At 47.1% G+C, this 27,095-nt stretch overlaps 1 protein-coding gene across 1 annotated transcript; it reads left to right on the top strand.

Moving 5' to 3' along the window:
* The first annotated feature begins 75 nt into the window (after positions 1–75).
* On the top strand, positions 76–27,095 carry LOC141047203 (uncharacterized). Its single transcript, XM_073542155.1, has 3 exons — positions 76–96; positions 22,766–22,856; positions 24,344–27,095. The coding sequence occupies exons 1-3, from the start codon at positions 76–78 to the stop codon at positions 25,951–25,953; spliced, it is 1,722 nt and encodes a 573-aa protein (XP_073398256.1). The 3' UTR covers positions 25,954–27,095.

Genomic DNA, 27,095 nt, shown 5'->3' on the forward strand with positions numbered 1-27,095 from the left:
ATGAAAATGGCCTATAACTCCGCCCACTGAAACAGCCACCCTTAGGAATTGCTGATGATCTGCGTGTATCGGAACATGATAATAGGCGTCTTTAAGGTCTAAGACTACTATAAAGTACCCACTGAAAAGCAATTTAATCGCCGATTTCACAGACTCCATTTTGAAAGAGTGAATTTCAATTAATTTCTTGAGGCTTCTGAGATTAATAATGGTGCGGAAGGAGCAGTCGGGATTCTTAACTAGAAAGAGGGGGGAGTAGAACCCCTTACCTCTTTATAGCTCAGGAACCTTCACCAAGACACCTTTCTTAGGGATCCCCTCTCATGCTCTGTAATGCAACTGAGGAGGGAGAGAGGGCCGCCCTTTTTATGTCTGTAGGTTTCACTAGAAGCCTTCACTAGACCCCTGTACAGCTGTTTAAGGAGGCCCAGACTTTATAGTGAAGGGACAGGAGTGAGGGCCTGTTCCCAGGAGCTACAGTCTGAGGAAAGGGCTAAAAAGCCTTCACTAGACCCCTGTACAGCTGTATAATGAGGCCCAGGCTTTATAGTGAAGGGACAGGAGTGAGGGCCTGTTCCCAGGAGCTACAGTCTGAGGAAAGGGCTACAAAGCCTTCACTAGACCCCTGTACAGCTGTATAATGAGGCCCAGACTTTATAGTGAAGGGACAGCAGTGAGGACCTGTTCCCAGTAGCTACAGTCTGAGGAAAGGGCTAAAAAGCCTTCACTAGACCCCTGTACAGCTGCATAATGAGGCCCAGGCTTTATAGTGAAGGGACAGGAGTGAGGGCCTAATCCCAGGAGCTACAGACTGAGGAAAGGGCTAAAAAGCCTTCACTAGACCCCTGTACAGCTGTATAATGAGGCCCAGGCTTTATAGTTAAGGGACAGGAGTGAGGGCCTAATCCCAGGAGCTACAGACTGAGGAAAGGGCTAAAAAGCCTTCAGTAGACCCCTGTACAGCTGTATAATGAGGCCCAGGCTTTATAGTTAAGGGACAGGAGGAAGGGCCTGTTCCCAGGAGCTACAGTGTGAGGAAAGGGCTAAAAAGCCTTCACTAGACCCCTGTACAGCTGTATAATGAGGCCCAGGCTTTATAGTGAAGGGACAGGAGTGAGGGCCTGATCCCAGGAGCTACAGTCTGAGGAAAGGGCTAAAAAGCCTTCAGTAGACCCCTGTACAGCTGTATAATGAGGCCCAGGCTTTATAGTGAATGGACAGGAGTGAGGGCCTGTGCCCAGGAGCTACAGACTGAGGAAAGGGCTAAAAATCCTTTACTAGACCCCTGTACAGCTGTATAATGAGGCCCAGGCATTATAGTGAAGGGACAGGAGTGAGGGCCTGTTCCCAGGAGCTACAGTCTGAGGAAAGGGCTAAAAAGCCTTCACTAGACCCCTGTACAGCTGTATAATGAGGCCCAGGCTTTATAGTGAAGGGACAGGAGTGAGGGCCTGTTCCCAGGAGCTACAGTCTGAGGAAAGAGCTAAAAAGCCTTCACTAGACCCCTGTACAGCTGTATAATGAGGCCCAGGCTTTATAGTGAAGGGACAGGAGTGAGGGCCTGTTTCCAGGAGCTACAGTCTGAGGAAAGGGCTAAAAAGCCTTCACTAGACCCCTGTACAGCTGTATAATGAGGCCCAGGCTTTATAGTGAAGGGACAGGAATGAGGGCCTGTTTCCAGGAGCTACAGTCTGAGGAAAGGGCTAAAAAGCCTTCACTAGACCCCTGTACAGCTGTATAATGAGGCCCAGGCTTTATAGTGAAGGGACAGGAGTGAGGGCCTGTTCCCAGGAGCTACAGTCTGAGGAAAGAGCTAAAAAGCCTTCACTAGACCCCTGTACAGCTGTATAATGACGCCCAGGCTTTATAGTGAAGGGACAGGAGTGAGGGCCTGTTTCCAGGAGCTACAGTCTGAGGAAAGAGCTAAAAAGCCTTCACTAGACCCCTGTACAGCTGTATAATGAGGCCCAGGCTTTATAGTGAAGGGACAGGAGTGAGGGCCTGTTCCCAGGAGCTACAGTCTGAGGAAAGAGCTAAAAAGCCTTCACTAGACCCCTGTACAGCTGTATAATGAGGCCCAGGCTTTATAGTGAAGGGACAGGAGTGAGGGCCTGTTCCCAGGAGCTACAGTCTGAGGAAAGAGCTAAAAAGCCTTCACTAGACCCCTGTACAGCTGTATAATGAGGCCCAGGCTTTATAGTGAAGGGACAGGAGTGAGGGCCTGTTCCCAGGAGCTACAGTCTGAGGAAAGGGCTAAAAAGCCTTCACTAGACCCCTGTACAGCTGTATAATGAGGCCCAGGCTTTATAGTGAAGGGACAGGAGTGAGGGCCTGTTCCCAGGAGCTACAGTCTGAGGAAAGAGCTAAAAAGCCTTCACTAGACCCCTGTACAGCTGTATAATGACGCCCAGGCTTTATAGTGAAGGGACAGGAGTGAGGGCCTGTTTCCAGGAGCTACAGTCTGAGGAAAGAGCTAAAAAGCCTTCACTAGACCCCTGTACAGCTGTATAATGAGGCCCAGGCTTTATAGTGAAGGGACAGGAGTGAGGGCCTGTTCCCAGGAGCTACAGTCTGAGGAAAGAGCTAAAAAGCCTTCACTAGACCCCTGTACAGCTGTATAATGAGGCCCAGGCTTTATAGTGAAGGGACAGGAGTGAGGGCCTGTTCCCAGGAGCTACAGTCTGAGGAAAGGGCTAAAAAGCCTTCACTAGACCCCTGTACAGCTGTATAATGAGGCCCAGGCCTTATAGTGAAGGGACAGGAGTGAAAAAACTGGGGAAAGGAGCCAGAAGAGCCGGACTGCCCATCACTAACCTGCAGAGCCGCACTCCACATATATGGCTGCTCTGTGCACAGGACCTGTGATGAGGTCACAGGAGGGGAGGAGTCAGGGGGTCACATGATCTCCGGAGTGCTGACCTCCATGGAGCCTTCTCCTCAGTCAGTGACATTCCCGCCATTATTTGCCCCTCACTACTGGCACAATTACCCCGCGCCGCCTTCTCTACACAGTGTTATGTGTGGAATGTAACGTGTGATTTCTCTGGAGGGAAATAGACCCCACACATGAGGGAATTCTCCCCAGTTACCGGCCGTCTACTATATGGCGGCATATGATTGTGCTATCGACTCCACACCAGGAGCTAAAATGCCCAAATCTCTAATGTAACCGCTATAAGAGAAGATATAACAAATTTCCCCTAAACTCACACAGCGGAGGAGGCCTCACTTGGAGCAATGTGACTCGCGCACAGAAAATCTATTCCCGGTTCTGTGATAAGTTATCGGCCGACAGGAAGAAGAAAGGTCTGAATTACAGCCCAGACTGGAGGAGAAACTGCAGGAGTCAGAATTGGCCAATCAGCGCTCTTCACCCCTATACTTATCTACACAAATACAAGATATGAAATGACAATTAGACGCCATTCTCACCACCAGAACGGAGAGGCGCTAACTTGGAGTAAAGCCGCGTTTTATCACCATGCCAATAAGCCTAATAAGATGCCGCTCGTAAGCTCAGAATGAGAGAGTCACTGCATATAATCTCCTCTATAAAAGACCCTAAGGGTCAGATCTCAGCCCACCCCGATGTCATGTATAGCACTTATAATGAATACCCCCAGAGTTTGTATTCGCCCCACAATCACCCCCCCCCACTACTGGAGTCATTCCTTCTCACACTACATCTACCTAACCTGACTGAGTCCGCGGCACAACAACTCCATTTACACATCTCTGAGGAGGAAATAGTTTCAACAACCAAAAAACTAAAAAGATGAAAGGCCCCGGGGCCGGATGGTCTTACAGCAATATATTATAAAAAATGCAGCGATGTGCTGACACCACATATAAAAACCTCTGTAATTCACTACTAAATGGCTCACAGCTGCCCCCTGAGCTCTACGTGGCGCATGTAACCGTAATCCCTAATCCTAAGAAAGATCATCTCACAACAAATTATAGACCTATTTCCCTCTTATACATTGACTTCAAAATCTTTACATCCATTGTGACTAACAGGACCAATAAAATCCTCCCTCACCTCATCCATCGGGGTCAGGTTGGTTTTATACCAGCGCGACAGGCCCCAGATAATATTAGGAGAGGGTGAAATATTATTCATACAACTAACCTACAGCAAAAGCGACTTCTCCTGCTTGCATTAGATATTGAGAGGGCTTTCGATTCGGCGTCCTGGACATATCTCTTTACTGTTCTATCGGAAGTCGGATTCTCCCCTAAACTTATAAAGTGCCTCCAATTGTTATATGATAGCCCTATCGCTTATGAAAAACTCCCGTCACCACATCCCCCTCCAATTAATATTCAGAGGGTACCAGGCAGGGCTGTCCTCTATCTCCGGATCTTTTTGCTTTTGCAATGGATCCCATTGGGGAAGCAATAAGGAGAGATCAGAATATCCTGGGCCCTGAGAATATGGGAGACCAATATAAAGTCAGCCTCTTTGCGGATGATCTCCTGCTAACATTAATAAGTCCCCACACTACACTCCCTCACTTGTTTTCCCTCCTTCACGAATTTGAGAAGATCTCAGGGTTAAAGATTAACATTAATAATTCCGAAGCATTATTTGTAAATTTTCCTAAGAGCAAACTAATATAGCCTCCCATTTTGGGTTTATACACAAAGAACATTATCTAACATATCTGGGTATCAACTTAACAGCCAACAGGTCACCTCTGTTTAGGTGGAATTACTCTCCACTAGAGTTGAGCGATACCGTCCGATACTTCAAAGTATCGGATCGGAATGGATCGGCCGATCTTAAAAAAAAGTATCGGTATCGCCGATTCCGATACCGGAAGTCCCATTCAAGTCTATGGGACTTCCGGTATCGGAATAAGAAAAATCCTGTTTTTCCCTTGTACAGCCTCTCTGGGGTCTGTACGGGCCTTTCGGGGGGCTGTGCCGGCCTGCCGGGGGGCTGTGCAGGCTCCGGTGGGCTGTGCCGGCCTGCCGGGGGGCTGTGCCGGCCTGCCAGGGGGCTGTGCAGGCTCCGGGGGGCTGTGCAGGCTTCGGGGGTCTGTGCAGGCATCGTCCGATGGGACTACAAGTCCCATCGGGCGATGCCTGCTACCATGACAGTGATTGACACATTAGCCAATGATGGGACAGTAGTAGTCCCATCATCCGGCTAATGTGTTGAATGTAAAAAAAAAAAAAAAAAAAAATTACATGCTACATACATACAACATGCATACTACATACATGCTACATTCATACTACATACTACATACATGCTACATTCATACTACATATATACTACATGCAACATACATACTACATATATACTACATGCAACATACATACTACATATATACTACATGCTACATACATACATACTACATATATGCTACATACATACTACATATATACTACATGCATGCTACATACATACTACATGCTACATACATACTACATACATACTACATACATACTACATACATACTACATGCTACATACATACCACATACATACTACATACATACTACATGCTACATACATACTACATATATACTACATGCATGCTACATACATACTGCATGCTACATGCATGCTACATACATACTACATACATACTACATGCTACATACATACCACATATATACTACATACATACTACATACAATACATTCATACAATACATACATAGACATACAGTACATATAACATAGAGTAACATACTTACCAATACTTGTCACATTGTTCCCCGAAGCCATTGTCGTCTACGGAATAAATATTAACATAACAAACCACAAAAATACTCACCCACGATCCGAAGCAGTCCACGAGTGTGTCCCACGACGATCTTGGGTAGAGAACTGCAGCATCAGCTGTTGCTGCCGTTCTCTACGGGCTGCAGGAATCCAATGACGGAAGGTAGGTATCCTTCCGCACTGTATTCCTCCGCCACTTAAAAAAAAAAAGTCCCTAGTCTCACTTTATGCCATTGCTGTGTGGGAAATTCCCACGCAGCAATGGCATAAAGTGAGACTAGGGACTTTTTTTTTTTTAAGTGGCGGAGGAATACAGTGCGGAAGGATACCTACCTTCCGTCATTGGATTCCTGCAGCCCGTAGAGAACGGCAGCAACAGCTGATGCTGCAGTTCTCTACCCAAGATCGTCGTGGGACACACTCGTGGACTGCTTCGGATCGTGGGTGAGTATTTTTGTGGTTTGTTATGTTAATATTTATTCCGTAGACGACAATGGCTTCGGGGAACAATGTGACAAGTATTGGTAAGTATGTTACTCTATGTTATATGTACTGTATGTCTATGTATGTATTGTATGAATGTATTGTATGTAGTATGTATGTAGTATATATGTGGTATGTATGTAGTATGTATGTAGTATGTATGTAGCATGCATGTAGCATGCAGTATGTATGTAGCATGCATGTAGTATATATGTAGTATGTATGTAGCATGCATGTAGTATATATGTAGTATGTATGTAGCATGCATGTAGTATGTATGTAGTATGTATGTAGTATGTATGTAGCATGTAGTATGTATGTAGTATGTATGTAGCATGCATGTAGCATGCAGTATGTATGTAGCATGCATGTAGTATATATGTAGTATGTATGTAGCATGTAGTATGTATGTAGTATGTATGTGGTATGTATGTAGCATTTAGTATGTATGTAGTATGTATGTAGTATGTATGTAGCATGTAGTATGTATGTAGCATGCATGTAGTATATATGTAGTATGTATGTAGCATGTAGTATGTATGTAGCATGCATGTAGTATGTATGTAGTATGTATGTAGTATGTATGTAGCATGTAGTATGTATGTAGCATGCATGTAGTATATTTGTAGTATGTATGTAGCATGTAGTATGTATGTAGTATGTATGTAGTATATATGTGTTATGTAGTATGTATGTATGTATGTAGTATGTATGTAGCATGTAGTATGTATGTAGCATGCATGTAGTATGTATGTAGTATGTATGTAGTATTTTTTTTTTTTTTTTAACATTTAACACATTAGCCAGATGATGGGACTACTACTGTCCCATCATTGGCTAATGTGTCAATCACTGTCATGGTAGCAGGCATCGCCAGATGGGACTTGTAGTCCCATCGGACGATGCTTGCACAGACCCCCGGACATCAGCACAGCCCCCCGGCAGGCCGGCACAGCCCCCCGGCAGGCCGTTACAGACCCCCACAGGGTGCACAGACCACCGGCAGGCCGGCACAGCCCCCCGGCAGGCCGGTACAGACCCCGGGCAGTCCACACAGCCCCCCGGAAGGCCGGCACAGCCCCCCGGCAGGCCGGCAGAGACCCCCGGAAGGCCCGAAATGACGGCGCATCATGATGCGCACACACCGCGCATCATGATGACGTCAGGCTGTCAATCAACTTTGAACTTCCGATTCCGATGCCGACTTCCGATATTGAAAAAATATCGGAAGTCGGTATCGGAATTCCGATACAGCAAGTATCGGCCGATACCCGATACTTGCGGTATCGGAATGCTCAACACTACTGTCCACTGATCCAAAACTTCCAGAGGGACCTGGATAGATGGGCTTCCTCAAAGTTATCCTTGCTCGGCAGAATACATGCATTAAAAATGGTGTCACTGCCTCGCTTCTTATATCTATTTAGGTCCCTCCCAATTATGGTACCAGCCAGAACGTTCACTCATTTATAGAGTTGAGCGACTTTTGGTTTTTTAGGGTCGCGTTTCGTTTCGTGAAACCCGACTTTTCCAAAAGTCGGGTCGAGCAAGATCGTCCGATTATAGGGAAAAGTCGGGGTCGTCCCGAAACACGAAACCCAATGTAAGTCAATGGGGAATAAAAGTCGGCAGTGAGAGGAGGACAGGAAACACACCTACAGTGCCCATTTGAATGCCAAAAGCATCAATTCTTCTTTCTTAAGCTTGTCAACCTTAATTAACTTCATAATACAAGTTACGCACTGAAAAATGGGGGTTATTTGGCTAAAGTTGTGGGGGGGGATGGCTGGCTCCAGGTTTTCATGTGCCCTGGGCGAAAGAGCGCCCCTTTAACACATACCACAACTCATCAAGCTCCGATACGGCAGAGAAATAGCGGTATAGTACAATGAAAAATACTTCACTTTTTACATCTCATGACGAGGCCCATCTATTTCTCCATACAGAATCATTGGTCCCATATAATGTTTGAAACAGTATATGATGAGCTCCACATAATGCTACAGTATATGTTGGTCCCCATGGATGAAGCTCCACTGTGTTATGGGCCCAAATAATGCTCCAAACATAATGGGCCCCATTTCTAATGCTCTAGTGTATAATGGGCCCTGTAAATGCTGCTCCAGTGTCTGATGTCCACCTTTGGAATGTTCCAGTGTATGGTGGGCCCCATCTATCATTCTCCAGAGTATAGTGCCCAACAAAAATTGCTGTCCCAACATTGAAAACAATCAAATAAGTCTCCTCGCTAGGGAATCCCTGTACTTGTCTGGATTCCTCGTCGTCCCCATCTTCCATCTCACTGCACAGTATTTCAACTTTGCAAGTGCTGTGATCCTGAGCAAGCAGGGGGGGCCCACTCGTTGGCGACGGCACTGGCACAGGGCCCCTGATAGTACGGTGGTGTGTCTGATGGCGGGTGGGCCGAACCTGCACTTTCATCTGCAGCTTCCTCTTTGTCACCGTGTAAGATGGAACTGTATATGGGAAGGGTAACCTGAGTTTCATCAGGGTCAGATTCAGGTCATGTAGCGTGCGAGGGGAATGTAGTGGTCTGGGTCAATGTACCAGCAGATTCATCGAGCAGTGGCTGGGCATCAGTGCACTTGTGTCGCCCCCAGGAGTACGGTCGCCACAGTGGCATTACCTTCTTCCTAGGGAGTGTGATGTCATGCTTGGGAGCAACGAAGGATCTCTCTAGCAGGTTAACTGATTGGGCGGCGTTATTCCCATGAGTCATGACCCTCCAAACAGCGTTCATGAAGGCAAAGTGTTTGTTTTACGTGGGCAGTATGGTTGCAAAGCTGAACCTTAAAGGAATGTCCAGAAGGGCACCACCAGGAGTGGAGCCTACGGTTAAATTCGACTCCACCTGGGAAACCTCAACCATGCCAGCTACAGAACAGATGCACACATTGCAAGCTTAATTCCGTTAACGAACGAGACTCCGTCATGCCCCGCGGTCCGAGTCCGGCTTACTAGATGGACACGTGAGGCTCTGGCACATGAGATTGGCCAATAACTGGTGTGTCATGCCCTTACATGTCCGTGGCTGCATGTGCGCTACACTGAAAAGGCCAGCGTTTGTCGCTTACAGGTGCAGATAACCCGCTGAACAACGTTAGTGATGGGGATCACTGATTACAATTATTACCCGCGAACAATGATTTCCCAGTAAGTGCAGGTCAACCGCAGTTCCGGAATTAGCCCTAACCGTCATTCCTGAAAAAATGACAAACTTACGTGTGCAAACCACAGGTGCTGTAGCTTGCTTAACAGCTCGCCAGCCGTTCTCACGCCCAGTATGGATTACACGTGATTGCACAAAGGTGAGAAAGGGTACCGTATCCCCAGATAACATGTATGGATAGCGTACACATTCAAAATATATGTCTCAGGAGGCAGGCTCAGACGGTGTTAGGCCCAGTATGGATTGCACGTGATTGCACAAAGGTTAGAAAGGGTACCGTTTCCCCGGATAACATGTATGGATAGCGTACACATTCAAAATATATGTCTCAGGAGGCAGGCTCAGACGGTGTTAGGGCCAGTATGGATTGCACGTGATTGCACAAAGGTTAGAAAGGGTACCGTAACCCCGGATAACATGTATGGATAGCGTACACATTCAAAATATATGTCTCAGGAGGCAGGCTCAGACGGTGTTAGGCCCAGTATGGATTGCACGTGATTGCACAAAGGTTAGAAAGGGTACCGTTTCCCCGGATAACATGTATGGATAGCGTACACATTCAAAATATACAGTATGTCTCAGGAGGCAGGCTCAGACGGTGTCAGGCACAGTATGGATTTGACGGCCCAGACTACACAGCGGAGGAGCAGGGAGAGGTAAAGATTGCAAATGCTGGGGCCCTGCCCAAGCAAGGGGGGCCAACTCGTGGGCGTCGGTACTGGCACTGGGCCCCTCATAGTACGGCGGTGTGTCTGACGGCGGGTGTGCACCACCACCGTCAGAGACACTTGATTGCACTATGAAGGACCCTGTACCAGTGCCCGCGCCCAAGAGTCGGCCTACCCACCTGTCCAGGGCAACGGCACTCGCACGGTGTCGTGCGCTAGGTGGTGACCCCGGCCATGGGGGGGGCAGCACAGTTAGGGAGTTTTAGAAAGTGGCATATGTTGATGTTGGACATTCAGCTGATGCAAAAGGTGAAATAGGTCAAGTCCCAGGAAGAGGTGGACCAAAGCAAGCCATTTTTCTGTCACCCTATGTGTCATCAGAGGAAGGTGGGACAAAATCCTTGGAAACCCATGCGTGGTTCATTTTAATGAAGGTTAGATCATCCACATTTTGGGTTGACAGACGGGTCCTTTTTTCTGTCAGGATTGATCCAGCTGCACTGAAGACTCTTTCCGATAGCACACTTGCAGCTGGGCAAGCGAGCTCCTGTAAGGCATATTGTGCCAATTCAGGCCAGGTGTCCAGTTTAGCGGCCCAATAATCAAAGGGGAATGACCTGTGTGGGAGAACATCGATATGGGAGGAAAAGTAGTTTGTAACCATAGTTGACAACTGCTGTCTCCTGTCACTTTCCATCGATGCAGTATTACCAGTTGTGTGAGCGGTACTTGAAAAATCAGTCCACAACATTGTCATGAAAGCCCTGTCTCCAACGCCACTTCTGCTGTGTGCACCACGAACACCTCTGCCAAGCTGCCCCCGTTCCGTACGGCTCGTGTGAGAACCATCACCGCTGCTGTGTGCTGGGAATGCCTCAAGCAACCGATTTACCAGAGTTGCTTGTTTATTAGCCAATATTAGGTCAAGGTTCTCCTGTGGCATGATGTTTTGTAATTTGCCTTTATAGCGTGGATCCAGGATGCTGGCCAACCAGTAGTCGTCATCGTTCATCATTTTAGCAATGCGTGGGTCCCTTTTTAGGATCTGCAAGGCATAATCTGACATGTGGGCCAATGTTCCCGGTGTCAATGATGCACTGCGAGTGCTGGTTGGAGGAGCACTTTCTGGCAAATCCACATCCCTCCAGTCACGCACAAACCCTGTACCAGACCTTGCCACGCCAACATTTTCACTTGCCCCACGAGATGCATCCTCCTCCCCTAAGTAATCATCCCCATCATCCTCCTCCTCCTCCTCTTCTTCCTCCACCTCGTCCAGGAGAGGTCCCTGAGCAGACAATGGCTGAATGTCATCAAGGATTCCCTCCTCCTCTTCCTCCTCATCAACATTGGTTGCAGACGCCTGCTCCTTAAGGTGCGTCAAAGTTTGCATGAGCAGATGCATAAGTGGGATGCTCATGCTTAGGATGGCGTCGTCTGCGCTTACCAGCCGTGTGCATTCCTCAAAACACTGAAGGACTTTACAGAGGTCTTTCAGCTTCGACCACTGCACACCTGTCAACTCCATGTCTGCTCTCAAAGTGCCTGGCCGTGTATCCTCCCACAAATGCATTATGGCCTGCCTCTGCTCGCACAGCCGCTCCACCATGTGCAGGGTGGAGTTCCACCTTGTTGCAATGTCGATAATGAGGCGGTGGTTGGGAAGGTGGAGCAATCGCTGCAGCTTCTGCATACGAACGGAGTGTACAGGCGACCGGCGGATGTGCGCGCACAGTCTTCGCACCTTCTGGAGCAGGGCTGTTAACTCCGGATAATTTTTGAGGAAGCACTGCACCACCAGGTTCAAGGTGTGAGCCAAGCAAGGTATATGACTGAGTTTTGAAAGGGCTATGGCTGCCACAAAATTACGGCCGTTATCACTAACTACCTTGCCTGCCTCAAGATGTACACTGCCCAGCCATGACTCAGTTTGTCGCTTCAAGTACTCGGCCAGCACCTCGGCGGTGTGTCTGTTGCCCAAACACATCATCTGCAACACAGCCTGCTGACGCTTTCCACTAGCTGCTCGATAGGGGGACACATCGTGTGCAACAGTGGCAGCTGCAGATGGAGTGCTCGTACGACTGCGCTCTGTGGATGAGCTTTCGCTTCTGGAGGAGGTGGAGGAGGAGGAGGGTCGAACGCCTACAGCCAACTGTTTCCTATACCGTGGGCTAGGCAGCACTGCCCCACCACCGCTGTCCCCTGTGGACCCTGCATCCACCACATTAACCCAGTGTGCAGTGATGGACACGTAACGGCCCTGGCCATGCCGACTGGACCATGCATCAGTTGTGAGGTGCACCTTTCCGCTCACTGACTGCTTGAGTGCATGGACAATGCGGTCTTTCACATGATGGTGGAGGGCTGGGATGGCTTTGCGAGAGAAGAAGTGGCGACTGGGTAGGTCATAGCGTGGTACTGCATAGGCAATGAGTTCGCGGAAAGCTGTGCTTTCCACCAACCGAAAGGGCATCATCTCAAACGAGATTAGTTTGGCAATGTGGGCGTTCAAACCCAGTGTACGCAGATGAGAGACTGAGTACTTTCTTGACCTACTCATAGTGTCTGGGAGGGTGAGCTGGACTTGAGAGCTGCATATGGTGGAAGTAGCGGTGGACAGGGCGGACTGAGAGAGGGTTGATGATGGTGATGGAGTTGGTGTTCTTTCTGATGGCCTAGAATCAGTCTTTCGTTGATATAACAGTGGGATTCCCTGACTGCTGTGGCCTTGCAACAACACCTCAACATTTGCTGCTGTGCTAACCGGTGGGCTTACAGTGGGGGAAACAATGTAGCGTTGCTGACTACCTTCGTTGTGATCAGTTGCACATGTGGCACTTGAGGTTTGGTGTTGTGTCCATGCTTGCAAGTGCATGCTGGTTAAATGTCTAAGCATGCAACTGGTATTCAAATTTTTCAGATTTTTCCCTCGGCTAAAGGTCTTTGCGCACTTCTTACAGATAACCTTGGCCTGATCATGAGGATTTTGTTCAAAAAAGTGCCACACTGCACTCTTCCTACTTTGGCAGACATTTTGCGGCCTAGCACGCTGTGATCTTTTGACCCTCTGGACAAGCTGTCCAGCAACTCTTTTGATGTTTGGAACTTGTCTTTGGAGTGCTCCGGGCCTGCCAGATAACAGCTGTTGCGATGTCGATGTCTGCTGTGGATGCTCCTCATCTGAGCTATTGGAAGCAGCACCCTCTTCCCCCAATGGATGCCAATCTGGGTCAACAACTGGGTCATCCATCACCTCCTCTTCTATGTCATGTGCACCTTCCTCTGTGTCACCGTGTATGGTGGTATAGTGTGCGGGAAGGGGCACCTGAGTCTCATCAGGGTCAGAATCTGGCTCTGTACACTGCGAGGACAATGTAGTGCTCTGAGTGAATGTACCAGCAGAATCATCCATCAGCGGCTGTGCATCAGTGCACTCCATGTCAGATTCATCTTGGCCTGGGTAATTCACCATTTCACTTGATAATCCAGGCATGGTATGTGAAAACAGCTCCATGGAGTAATCAGTAGTATGGTCTGCGTCATCCTTCAATCTTGGTTGGGGTGAAGGACACAAGGAAAGGTGTGGTTCATGAACATGAGCCTCCAATGATGACTCAGTGCTTTGCTTTTTACAACTGAAGAAGAGGAGGCGATAGAGCTGGAGGCTGAGTCAGCAATGTAAGACAAAACTTTTTCCTGATGCTCTGGCTTTAAAAGCGGTTTGCCAACTCCTAGAAAACTAAGCATTCGAGGCCTTATGTAGCCAGACGATGACGCAGGCTCAACACCTCCTGCATTCGGTCCTATTTTGCTCTTGCCATTACCATCAGATCCACCACCAACACCATCATTACCAGCTGCCAACCCCCGCCCAATTGCACGGCCTCTTAAACCAGCCTTCCTCATTTTTGGTAGAAATGTAGACAAAATCCAACAAACTATATAGTAATGTAAAACAAGGTACAAGGTGTCTATAGGACAGGGGAGATTTTGAATTTCTGCACACACTTGTGGACACTGGACACTTTTGGATTGTGTGAGGCCCACTGATATCTGAGCGCTATGTGACAGGCTCGATAGCACAGCTGTGACCAAAGTGACTAGAGGATAAGGGAGATTTTGAATCTCTGCACACACTTTTGGACACTGGACACTTTTGGATTGTGTGAGGCCCAATGAATATCTGAGCGCTATGTGACAGGCTCGATGGCACAGCTGTGACCAAAGTGACTAGAGGATAAGGGAGATTTTGAATCTCTGCACACACTTTTGGACACTGGACACTTTTGGATTGTGTGAGGCCCAATGAATATCTGAGCGCTATGTGACAGGCTCGATGGCACAGCTGTGACCAAAGTGACTAGAGGATAAGGGAGATTTTGAATCTCTGCACACACTTTTGGACACTGGACACTTTTGGATTGTGTGAGGCCCAATGAATATCTGAGCGCTATGTGACAGGCTCGATGGCACAGCTGTGACAAAAGCGACTAGAGGATAAGGGAGATTTTGAATATCTGCACACACTTTTGGACACTGGACACTTTTGGATTGTGTGAGGCCCAATGAATATCTGAGCGCTATGTGACAGGCTCGATGGCACAGCTGTGACCAAAGTGACTAGAGGATAAGGGAGATTTTGAATCTCTGCACACACTTTTGGACACTGGACACTTTTGGATTGTGTGAGGCCCAATGAATATCTGAGCGCTATGTGACAGGCTCGATGGCACAGCTGTGACAAAAGTGACTAGAGGATAAGGGAGATTTTGAATCTCTGCACACACTTTTGGACACTGGACACTTTTGGATTGTGTGAGGCCCAATGAATATCTGAGCGCTATGTGACAGGCTCGATGGCACAGCTGTGACAAAAGTGACTAGAGGATAAGGGAGATTTTGAATCTCTGCACACACTTTTGGACACTGGACACTTTTGGATTGTGTGAGGCCCAATGAATATCTGAGCGCTATGTGACAGGCTCGATGGCACAGCTGTGACAAAAGTGACTAGAGGATAAGGGAGATTTTGAATCTCTGCACACACTTTTGGACACTGGACACTTTTGGATTGTGTGAGGCCCAATGAATATCTGAGCGCTATGTGACAGGCTCGATGGCACAGCTGTGACAAAAGTGACTAGAGGATAAGGGAGATTTTGAATCTCTGCACACACTTTTGGACACTGGACACTTTTGGATTGTGTGAGGCCCAATGAATATCTGAGCGCTATGTGACAGGCTCGATGGCACAGCTGAGACAAAAGTGACTAGAGGATAAGGGAGATTTTGAATCTCTGCACACACTTTTGGACACTGGACACTTTTGGATTGTGTGAGGCCCAATGAATATCTGAGCGCTATGTGACAGGCTCGATGGCACAGCTGTGACAAAAGTGACTAGAGGATAAGGGAGATTTTGAATCTCTGCACACACTTTTGGACACTGGACACTTTTGGATTGTGTGAGGCCCAATGAATATCTGAGCGCTATGTGACAGGCTCGATGGCACAGCTGTGACAAAAGTGACTAGTGGATAAGGGAGATTTTGAATCTCTGCACACACTTTTGGACACTGGACACTTTTGGATTGTGTGAGGCCCAATGAATATCTGAGCGCTATGTGACAGGCTCTATGGCACAGCTGTGACAAAAGTGACTAGAGGATAAGGGAGATTTTGAATCTCTGCACACACTTTTGGACACTGGACACTTTTGGATTGTGTGAGGCCCAATGAATATCTGAGCGCTATGTGACAGGCACGATGGCACAGCTGTGACAAAAGTGACTAGAGGATAAGGGCGATTTTGAATCACTGCACACACTTTTGGACACTGGACACTTTTGGATTGTGTGAGGCCCAATGAATATCTGAGCGCTATGTGACAGGCTGAATGGCACAGCCGTGACCAAAGTGACTAGAGGATAAGGGAGATTTTGAATCTCTGCACACACTTTTGGATTGTGTGAGGCCCAATGAATATCTGAGCGCTATGTGACAGGCTCGATGGCACAGCTGTGACAAAAGTGACTAGAGGCTAAGGGAGATTTTGAATCTCTGCACACACTTTTGGACACTGGACACTTTTGGATTGTGTGAGGCCCAATGAATATCTGAGCGCTATGTGACAGGCTCGATGGCACAGCTGTGACAAAAGTGACTAGAGGATAAGGGAGATTTTGAATCTCTGCACACACTTTTGGACACTGGACACTTTTGGATTGTGTGAGGCCCAATGAATATCTGAGCGCTATGTGACAGGCTCGATGGCACAGCTGTGACAAAAGTGACTAGTGGATAAGGGAGATTTTGAATCTCTGCACACACTTTTGGACACTGGACACTTTTGGATTGTGTGAGGCCCAATGAATATCTGAGCGCTATGTGACAGGCTCGATGGCACAGCTGTGACAAAAGTGACTAGAGGATAAGGGAGATTGGATTGCTTTTAAAAAAGCAGTTTGCAGAGCAGTGGGTAAACAGCAATGCCAGCCTGTCAGGAAGCCTTAAAAGGCAGCCCAACAACCAACACCACTGATACACCACAATATAGCCTCCCCTTGCACTGCACACACAGTGACTGGTGTGTTGTGCAGGCCAAATTGCTAGCAGCAGAAGCAGTTTTTTTTTCTTCTCAGCAGGACAAAAAAAAAAATTGGGATTGCTTTTAAAAAAGCAGTTTGCGGAGCAGTGGGTAAACAGCAATGCAGGAATGTCAGGAAGCCTTAGAAGGCAGCCCAACAACCAACACCACTGATACACCACTATATAGCCTCCCCTTGCACTGCACACACAGTGACTGGTGTGTTGTGCAGGCCAAATCGCTAGCAGCAGAAGCAGTTTTTTTGTCTTCTTCCCTGCCTAATGCTCTCCCTACAGAATCAGCAGCAACCTCTCCCTATACTGAGATCGGCAGAAGTAAGATGGCGGTCGGCGTGCACGCCCTTTTATACCCCCTTTGACGCCCACCAAAGCAAGCCAATCACTTGCATGCCCTTCTGAAAGATGGTGGTGACCCCTGCCTATGTCATCACGTTGCCCACAGTGTCCGTGGATCCTGATTGGCTGAAAAAGAGCGCAAAACAAACTTTTGAAACGCGACTTTGGCGCGTAAGTCGCCGACCTCGTGGCCGACCTCATCCTAGGGTCGGGTTTCGTTTCATGAAACCCGACTTTGCCAAAAGTCGGCGACTTTTGAAATTTTTCGACCCGTTTCGCTCAACTCTACTCATTTACACTCTACGATGTCTAAGTTTCTTTGGCTCGGAAAACAACCCAGAATTGTGCAAAAACTTATGTTCCGTCACAGAAAAGAAGGGGGTTTATCCCTCCCTAATTTTACACTTTATTACAAGTCGGCACAGACTACTCCATTAATAAGTGCGTGTTCATATCCCAATAGTCCGAGATGGGTTATTCTGGAATCATTTCTCTCCAAACCATTCTCTTTATCAGGCCTAATGTGGACCACAGACCGACTTCCACGGGGGTTAATGAATGTGGCTCCTTTTACAGTCCACTCGTTGCTTCTTTGGAGGAAAGTCCGGTTTAAATATAACTTACAATCAAGCCCTTCTCCCCTGACAGCTATATTACAAAACCCCATGTTCCCGCCAGGCCTTGAGCCACTAATTTTTTCTTGGTGGAAGCTGAAAGGTATTCATATACTTAAACATTTGTGTTCCCCATTTAATATCTTACTTGACAGACAGGAATTTGTTCAAATATTTGACCCTCCAGTTCGGGAGGTAATGCGATTGAACCAGATCTCCCACTTTGCAAAGCAGATCCTCCCGAGCGGTACTACTCTCAGGGCAACGAGTTTTATTTTTGAAAATAAATGTCTAAATGACCCTTTGGGCAGGGGAACGATCTGATTGATCTACTATGCTATAAATTCTCCACAAGATGATAAAAAATTGAAGTATACAGTATGTTACAGTGGGAGGAGGATCTGGGGTTTGAACAGTCAATTGATGAATGGTATTGTAGCTGTGACACTATATCATGAGGTAGTCACCAGACTTCCCTTGTGGAGACCTCCTTAAAACTATTGCACAGGAAAAAATTCACAACATTTTTCCTAAAATCTCGGGAGACTGTTTTAGGGGCTGTGGAATATCTGGTGACATGAGACATATTTGGTGGTCTTGTATGGTGGTTTCTGAGCTTTGGGAGAAGGTGAAGCGTCTGATAGCACAGATGTATGGTGGACCAGTTGATCTGGAACCTTCTACCCTTTTACTGGGAACCAGGCCTTCTCGGCTTCCAGAAAGCTTTCAGAAGCTAGTAAACTACTTATTTATGGCCACTAAAATCCACATTGCGGCAAAGTGGAAGTCGCCCTCACTGTCAATATCTATGGTGAAAGAGAAGATGAACAACATTATGTTATTCTCATTTGTGGCCCCAGCGTTTCTTGTAGAATAACTCCCTTTCTCACACAGTCCTGTAGTAATGACTTTGTTCTCACGTTTTGCAGGAGGGTTCGTCTGACTCCATCTTATGTTATCAGTATAAGTGCGAGAGATGAGAGACCGACGACTGCAGTTTTACCGTGTGAGTCCGGCGTCAGTTCTACAGTGTGAGATATGCGGGGTCTGTGACCGAAGCTGGGGGTATACGGGTGTATACAGCATACACAGGGGTTTGCGACTGAAGCTGGGGGTATACGGGTGTATACAGCGTACACAGGGGTCTGTGACCGAAGCTGGGGGTATACGGGTGGATACAGCATACACAGGGGTTTGCGACTGAAGCTGGGGGTATACGGGTGTATACAGCGTACACAGGGGTCTGCGACCGAAGCTGGGGGTATACGGGTGTATACAGCATACACAGGGGTCTGCGACCGAAGCTGGGGATATACGGGTGTATACAGCATACATGGAGGGGTCTATGCCTGAACCTGGGGGTATACGGGTGTATACAGCATACACGGAGGGGTCTATGCCCCAAGCTGGGGGTATACGAGTCTATACAGCGTACACAGGGGGTCCGTGACCAAAGCTGGGGGTATACAGGTGTATACAGCGTACACAGAGGGGCCTGCGACTGAAGCTGGGGATATACGGGTGTATACAGCATACACGGAGGGGTCTATGACCGAACCTGGGGGTATACGGGTGCATACAGCGTACATAGGGGGATGTGTGACCAAAGCTGGGGGTATACGGGTGTATACAGCATACACAGAGGGGCCTGCGACTGAAGCTGGGGTGTACGGGTGTATACAGCAAACACGGAGGGGTCTATGACCGAACCTGGGGGTATACGGGTGCATACAGCGTACATAGGGGGATCTGTGACCAAAGCTGGGGGTATACGGGTGTATACAGCATACACAGAGGGGCCTGCGACTGAAGCTGGGGTGTACGGGTGTATAGCACACAGGGGGTCTGTGACCAAAGCTGGGGGTATACAGGTGTATACTGCGTACACAGGGGTATGCGACCCAATCTCGGGATTTAGAGGTGTATACAGTGAACATAGGGGTCTGTGACCGAAGCTGGGGGTATACAGGTGTATACAGCGTACAGAGTGGTCTGCGACCGAAGTTGGTGGCATACGGGTGTATACAGAGTTCGCAGAGGGGTCTGTGACAGAAGCTGGGGGTATACAGTTGTATACAGCATACACACAGGGGTCTGAGACTGAAGCTGAGGGTATACGGGTGTATACAGTGTGAGAGACGCGGGGTCTGTGACCAAAGCTGGGGGTATACGGGTGTATACAGTGTACACAGAGGCGTCTGCGACCGAAGCTGGGGGTATACGGGTGTATAAAGAGCACACTGATGGGTCTGCGACCGAAGCTGGGGGAATACAGGTGTATACAGCATACAGAGGGGTCTGCAACTGAAGCTGGGGGTATACAGGTGTATACAGCGTACACTGAGAGGTCTGAGACTGAAGCTGGGGGGTGTACGGGTGTATACAGCGTACACGAGGCGTCTGCGACCGAAGCTGGGGGTATACAGTATACACAGAGTGGTCTGCGACCGAAGCTGGGGGTATACAGGTGTATACAGTATACACAGGGGTCTGTGACTGAAGCTGGGGTATACAGGTGTATACAGTATACACAGGGGTCTGTGACTGAAGCTGGGGTATACGGGTGTATACAGTATACACAGAGGTCTGAGACTGAAGCTGGGGGTGTACGGGTGTATACAGCATACACAGAGGGGTCTGTGACTGAAGCTGGGGGTATACAGGTGTATACAGTATACACAGGGGTCTGTGACTGAAGCTGGTGTATACGGGTGTATACAGCATACGCAGAGGCGTCTGCGACCGAAGCTGGGAGTATACCTCGTACACACACAGCTCTGTTTGGTACATCTCGTACACACACGGCTCCGCTCCGTACACCTCGTACACACTCGGCTCCGCTCCGTACACCTCGTACACACACGGCTCCGCTCCGTACACCTCGTACACACACGGCTCCGCTCCGTACACCTCGTACACACGCGGCTCCGCTCCGTACACCTCGTACACACACGGCTCCGCTCCGTACACCTCGTACACACACGGCTCCGCTCCGTACACCTCGTACACACTCGGCTCCGCTCCGTACACCTCGTACACACACGGCTCCGCTCCGTACACCTCGTACACACTCGGCTCCGCTCCGTACACCTCGTACACACACGGCTCCGCTCCGTACACCTCGTACACACACGGCTCCGTCCGCTCCGTACACCTCGTACACACGCGGCTCCGCTCCGTACACCTCGTACACACGCGGCTCTGCTCCGTACACCTCGTACACACACGGCTCCGCTCCGTACACCTCGTACACATGCGGCTCCGCTCCGTACACCTCGTACACACGCGGCTCCGCTCCGTACACCTCGTACACACACGGCTCCGCTCCGTACACCTCGTACACACACGGCTCCGCTCCGTACACCTCGTACACACGCGGCTCCGCTCCGTACACCTCGTACACACACGGCTCCGCTCCGTACACCTCGTACACACACGGCTCCGCTCCGTACACCTCGTACACACACGGCTCCGCTCCGTACACCTCGTACACACACGGCTCCGCTCCGTACACCTCGTACACACACGGCTCCGCTCCGTACACACACGGCTCTGCTACATCCACCCTGTAAACCCCTCCTGACCCCACACAGAAACTTCCCCTCATCCAGCACCATGACAACCAGCACAGCAGAGTCCTGCACACACTGAGGCCCCTGATCATGTGACCCCTGACTCCTCCCCTCCTGTGACCTCATCACAGGTCCTGTGTGCACAGAGCAGCTGTAGAAATCTCCGGCCTCGGGGGTCTCACCAGACTTCGCTCTTTTCTTGCAGGGGCCGCAGTGGATTTCATCCTGGATCCATAGAGCTGAATAGAGGAGCGATGTTCCTTCACTCTGATGGGACTTGATGGTGACGTTGAGTCTATGAGGAACGTGTTCAGCTGCCGACTCCGAGGAGGAAACTGCTTGTTGTCTGTGGCCTAAATATATAGGTTTTATTAGTAGATGTCAGGGGAGAAAACTAAACCCTGTAAGATAATAAATCTCCTCATATGTTTCCCTTATTATCTCCAGTAATTGTATTATTACACAGGATTCTTATGATGTTACATCGGATCATCTTCTTCTCATTCAGGTCTCTACAATATCGGATCCTCTCAGTGAAGATCTTCTACAGAAGAGAATTTTCCTGATTTCCCCATCAAGGATGGATATGGACAGAGACAAGATGGCGGAGAGGATGTTACACCTCACCCTAGAGATCCTCTTCCGTCTCACTGGAGAGGTGAGAGATTCTGATGACGTCACATTACATCATTCTTATCTATGGGAATAACAGATGGACAGAACTGGAGAGGTGAGGACTCTGGGAATGTCTGTAGTGAGATTTATTAATGTGTCTCTCCATAACCAGGATTACACAGTGGTGAAGAAGACCTCTAGTGAGCGCTGTCAGGACCCTGTGTCTGAGGGATGGGGAAGACCCCTGAGCCCAATCACGGGGCCTCCACCTCACCCCCTGATCCATGAGGACATCAATGACCAGAAGATCCTAGAACTCATCTACAAGATGATTGAGCTGCTGACTGGAGAGGTGACACTGCTGGGAATGCTGGGACATTATACAGTAACACTATGAAGGGATCGGGGGATGACGGTATCATTGTATGTGTCAGGTTCCTATAAGGTGTCAGGATGTCGCTGTCTATTTCTCCATGGAGGAGTGGGAGTATTTAGAAGGACACAGAGATCTGTACAAGAACGTCATAATGGAGGTTCCCCAGCCCCTCACATCACCAGGTAACAGACAGGACTAAATACACACGGCCTATAATTATCTGTATGTAGAGAATGAATTCAGTCCCTGTATGTGTTTCCTCCAGATCTATCCAGTAAGAGGACAACACCAGAGAGATGTCCCCGTCCTCTTCTTCCACAGGACTGTAACCAAGAAGATCCCAGTGCTCCTCAGGATCATCAGGTAGATGGAGAGAAGGTGTCAGGAGATCTCCCCTATGATGTGTAGACGGCTGTGAAGGTCTTGTGCTCAGTCTTGTTTTATCCACCAGTATTATATGTTTTATACTTGTGTAATGAGAGCGGTGGAGATGGCAGGATTAGAGCTGATCATAGATGGGACTTCTCCATCTGTCAGTGACTCTTACAATATTTGTTTCAGGGTGAAGATCTGACCCATATTAATACTACAGAGACATATGTGAGAGATGATGAATGGTGTAAAGAGGAGATTCCCACATATGACTACCCAGGTGAGTAGTAACCACTGAATGCAGAGAAGTCACAGATTCCTCTCAGTCACCGGCTGTGGCTGCTTTATCGGTGGTGTAGTCCGGCCGTATTACCATGATCACCATTTTGCCTCTAGACCACAACATTCTCCTCCACCCAAAGCTGTTCAAATTTGTTTGGGCATTGAAAGCCCTTTTCTATAGAACTAGGAACCTGGAGGATCCACCTACCCCCAGGTATTAGTGTGAGGGTGATCCCTTAAAGCGAGATCTATATGATTGCTTGTACCTGACCCAATATAGGCCGAGTGTCACACCGAACACAGAGTTAGATGTCTACTTCTTTCTCAGCAAAGGCTTGCACACAACTGAAGTTTTCTCAAGACAAAGAGACAGGAAACGGGTGTCACACAATCTTCTGAGTAGCCAGTGTCAGTCTATGATACGTCCATTTCAGCTTCACTTCCATATATGACCTAGCATAATAGTATCGTGGATTCTGGCTGATGAATTGGGACATATATAAATTTGTAGGACAATATGCTCTAGCAAGCTATCTGTCATAAACAAATGAAAAAAAAATTAGTCCAAATTTTTCCACGTCCACATTTACACTTGGAAAGACATTAAAATTAGGGATGAATGGAGTAGCTGAATCCGAAGCCTCCCATCTGGGAAATGCTTCATCAAGAGGCAAAAGCCCCTTGGTCATTGGTGTGCGCCAATTCACGAGCACTAGGGACAGCGCTAGTACTGGGCATTGTTCCCTGAGTTGGAGACATTTCTCCAGAAGCGCTATTTGTCCTTCTTGTTGTACTGGTCCTTGTGTGTGAGGATGGACCAGAATCACTGCTCATTTCTGAGCTATCACTGTCGCTGCTACTAAAGCCCTCGAAATCCACATCGCCATCTGACACTGCACTTTCTTCACTGTCAGAACATAAAAGTGCATAAGCCTCCTCTGCACTATAATACTGACGGGCCATTTTATTCGTTTTGATTTTTTTTTTTCCGGAAAAAGAAAACTCTGACATGACTGATGTGACGTGACCCAATTATTGGGGAGACAATTCTTTGGCCTAATCCTAACTTCAGCCTAACAGTAACCGTTACTTTAGCCCAAACACTAACTCTAACTTTAGCCACAACATTAACCCTAACTATAGCATTAACAGTAACCTGCCTTATCTGTTTTTCTATTGACAAATGATGGACCTGATTGGGGACTTGTTTTTTGTGAGATGAGAATTGGTATTATTTTTGCCTACATAACATTGATTGGTTTCTTTTTATTCGATATTTGGGAGGCAGAATGAACAAACAGTTGAACACCACACACTACTGGTTCATCCAACAAGGTTTTCTATTAGACGGTGAACTGTCATTGTCTTGGTAAATAATTAAAGTTTTTTACATAGCTTGCCATTTTTATGGACAGTTTAAGTAGAAATATTCAAAAATATAAAACTCAAGGATATTTTATTAAAAAAAATTGTTTATCTTGGCAGATGACTGTACCAGGAGATCAGAGAAACAGCTGACATCTTCAATTTTTAAATCTGATGATCTTGATATCCTACAAGATACAAATGAAGTGAAAGCCATTACTCCAGATATACCATCATCCATTCACAGCAAAGATCTGTCATCTGATCCTATGAAACAGGTCCCATCTTCTGATTCATTACTGACTACTAAGGAAAATCAAAGTCACAAAAGAGGCATTAAAAAACACACTGCTCCTAAAGCAAAGAAGTCATTTTCATGTTCAGAATGTGGGAAATGTTTTAACAAGAAATCTCATTTTGTTACACACCAGAGAACTCACACAGGGGAGAAGCCTTTTTCATGTTCTGAATGTGGGAAATGTTTTAAATGGAAATCACAATTGGTTAATCACCATAGAACTCACACAGGGGAGAAGCCTTTTTCATGTTCAGAATGTGGGAAATGTTTTAACTGGAAATCACATTTGGTTAATCACCATAGTACTCACACAGGGGAGAAGCCTTTTTCTTGTTCAGAATGTGGGAAATATTTTAACCGGAAAGAACATCTTATTAGTCACCAAACAACCCACACAGGAGAAAAGCCTTTTTCATGTTCTGAATGTGGGAAATGTTTTAAATGGAAATCACAATTGGTTAATCACCATAGAACTCACACAGGGGAGAAGCCTTTTTCATGTTCAGAATGTGGGAAATGTTTTAACTGGAAATCACATTTGGTTAATCACCATAGAACTCACACGGGGGAGAAGCCTTTTTCATGTTCAGAATGTGGGAAATGTTTTAACTGGAAATCACATTTGGTTAATCACCATAGTACTCACACAGGGGAGAAGCCTTTTTCTTGTTCAGAATGTGGGAAATATTTTAACCGGAAAGAACATCTTATTAGTCACCAAACAACCCACACAGGAGAAAAGCCTTTTTCATGTTCAGAATGTGGGAAATGTTTTAACCAGAAAGCGATTCTTGTTACACATCAGAGAATTCACACAGCAGAGAAGCCATATTCATGTTCAGAATGCGGGAAATGTTTTAACAAGAAATTTCATTTTGTTACACACCAGAGAACTCACACAGGGGAGAAGCCTTTTTCATGTTCTGAATGTGGAAAATGTTTTAACTGGAAATCACAATTGGTTAATCACCATAGAACTCACACAGAGGAGAAGCCTTTTTCGTGTGCAGAATGTGGGAAATGTTTTACACAGAAATCACATTTTGTTTCTCACCAGAGAACTCACACAGGGGAGAAGCCTTTTTCCTGTTCAGAATGTGGGAAATGTTTTAAGCAGAAAGCGATTCTTGTTAGACATCAGAGCAGTCACACAGGGGAGAAGCCTTTTTCCTGTTCGGAATGTGGGAAATGTTTTAACCAGAAAGCGATTCTTGTTAGACATGAGAGCAGTCACATGGGGGAGAAGCCTTTTTCCTGTTCAGAATGTGGGAAATGTTTTAACCAGAAAGGAAGTCTTAATGAACACCATAGAACTCACACAGGGAAGAAACCTTTTTCCTGTTCAGAATGTGGGAAATATTTTAACAGGAAAGCACTTCTTGATCGCCATCAGAGCAGTCACACAGAGGAGAAGCCTTTTTCATTTTCTTAATGTGGGAAATATTTTACTTGAAAATCAACTGTTAATAAACATCAGAGACGTCACATAGGGGAGAAGCCTTTTTTATGTTCATAGTGTTGGAATAGTTTTAACCAAAATTGAATCTCTTTAAATGGGTTGTCTCTTGTCATTCCTCAAGTTTGCTGACAAACTAGGATAAAACTAAACTTTATTAATTCCAAATGTAAAACTATACCCATAATTTACCCCCTGAGGCTATGTGTACATGTGTGGAATTGCAGGAATTCCAGAATTCCATTCCGCGGGACATATGCGAGAAAACCGTATTTTAAATTCCCACCTATTTCCCGCTTAAAAACTAGTGATATGCAAGTGTAATAAGTTTTCAAAATGCTAGCGTTTTCCAAGTGATCTGTAACTAATCTCCAAGCAGTGAGGGAAAAACTATGCAAATAGTTTAAATAATCAAGTAATGCTATTTGATTTCATCACCATTCTTACCCTTTATGTAAATACTGAATGTGGGACACTTGTTAAGTCTAAAAATAGGTTACATACCTGTATATAAAGAGTAAAGAGACAGAGGGAAAAAGCCAGAGAGATTCTGCCAAGACATCCATACATCCCAAAAGGACCAGAGACAGGACGGCAGCCATTTACATCATGGCTTCATTGCGAGGGACACAGATCTATGATTCTATATAGGAAACAACCTAGGGGTATTTAGCCTCAGTTGGAAGAATACCGATCTGCTTCATTGACCATTGCTGAACTATGGATACGTTTCGTGACAGGTTATGATCCTCAGATCAACTAGCCTTGTTCCTTGTATGGACTCAATGGACTGCCATCTTTCTACACTTGTTGTCACCTCTCTGTGTGCGTGCCACAGGTGGAGTAACCGACCCTGGAATATGAAGCCAGGTTGTGATCTTCGGATCAACTGGCCGTGTATGGACTGTCATCTTCCTACGCTTGTCGTTACCTCCTCTCTGTGTGCGTGCCACAGGTGAGGTAGCGACCCTGGAAGATATGTAGTCACAGCTGCTCTTATCCCAGCGGGTCAGTGGAGGGTGAGACTCTGTAATGTGCCCCATCTTGGGTATTTTGCTGGGACTGTTCTATGTGTTATCTGCCTGTTTTGTGGTACAATAAAGCATTGCCACACTGTT

The sequence above is a fragment of the Dendrobates tinctorius genome, unplaced genomic scaffold (genome assembly GCF_039654945.1).
Source record: "Dendrobates tinctorius isolate UK_male_01 unplaced genomic scaffold, ASM3965494v1 ptg000126l, whole genome shotgun sequence".
NCBI classification, from domain to species: Eukaryota; Metazoa; Chordata; class Amphibia; order Anura; family Dendrobatidae; genus Dendrobates; species Dendrobates tinctorius.

Bases quoted from the DNA above. Each gene is read 5' to 3' on its own strand.
- LOC141047203 (XM_073542155.1), top strand. From the start codon at position 76: ATGATAATAGGCGTCTTTAAG. The intron at 97-22,765 runs GTCTAAGACTAC...TATTTGTTTCAG, and splicing joins TGATAATAGGCGTCTTTAAG to GGTGAAGATCTGACCCATAT. The intron at 22,857-24,343 runs GTGAGTAGTAAC...TTATCTTGGCAG, and splicing joins TCCCACATATGACTACCCAG to ATGACTGTACCAGGAGATCA.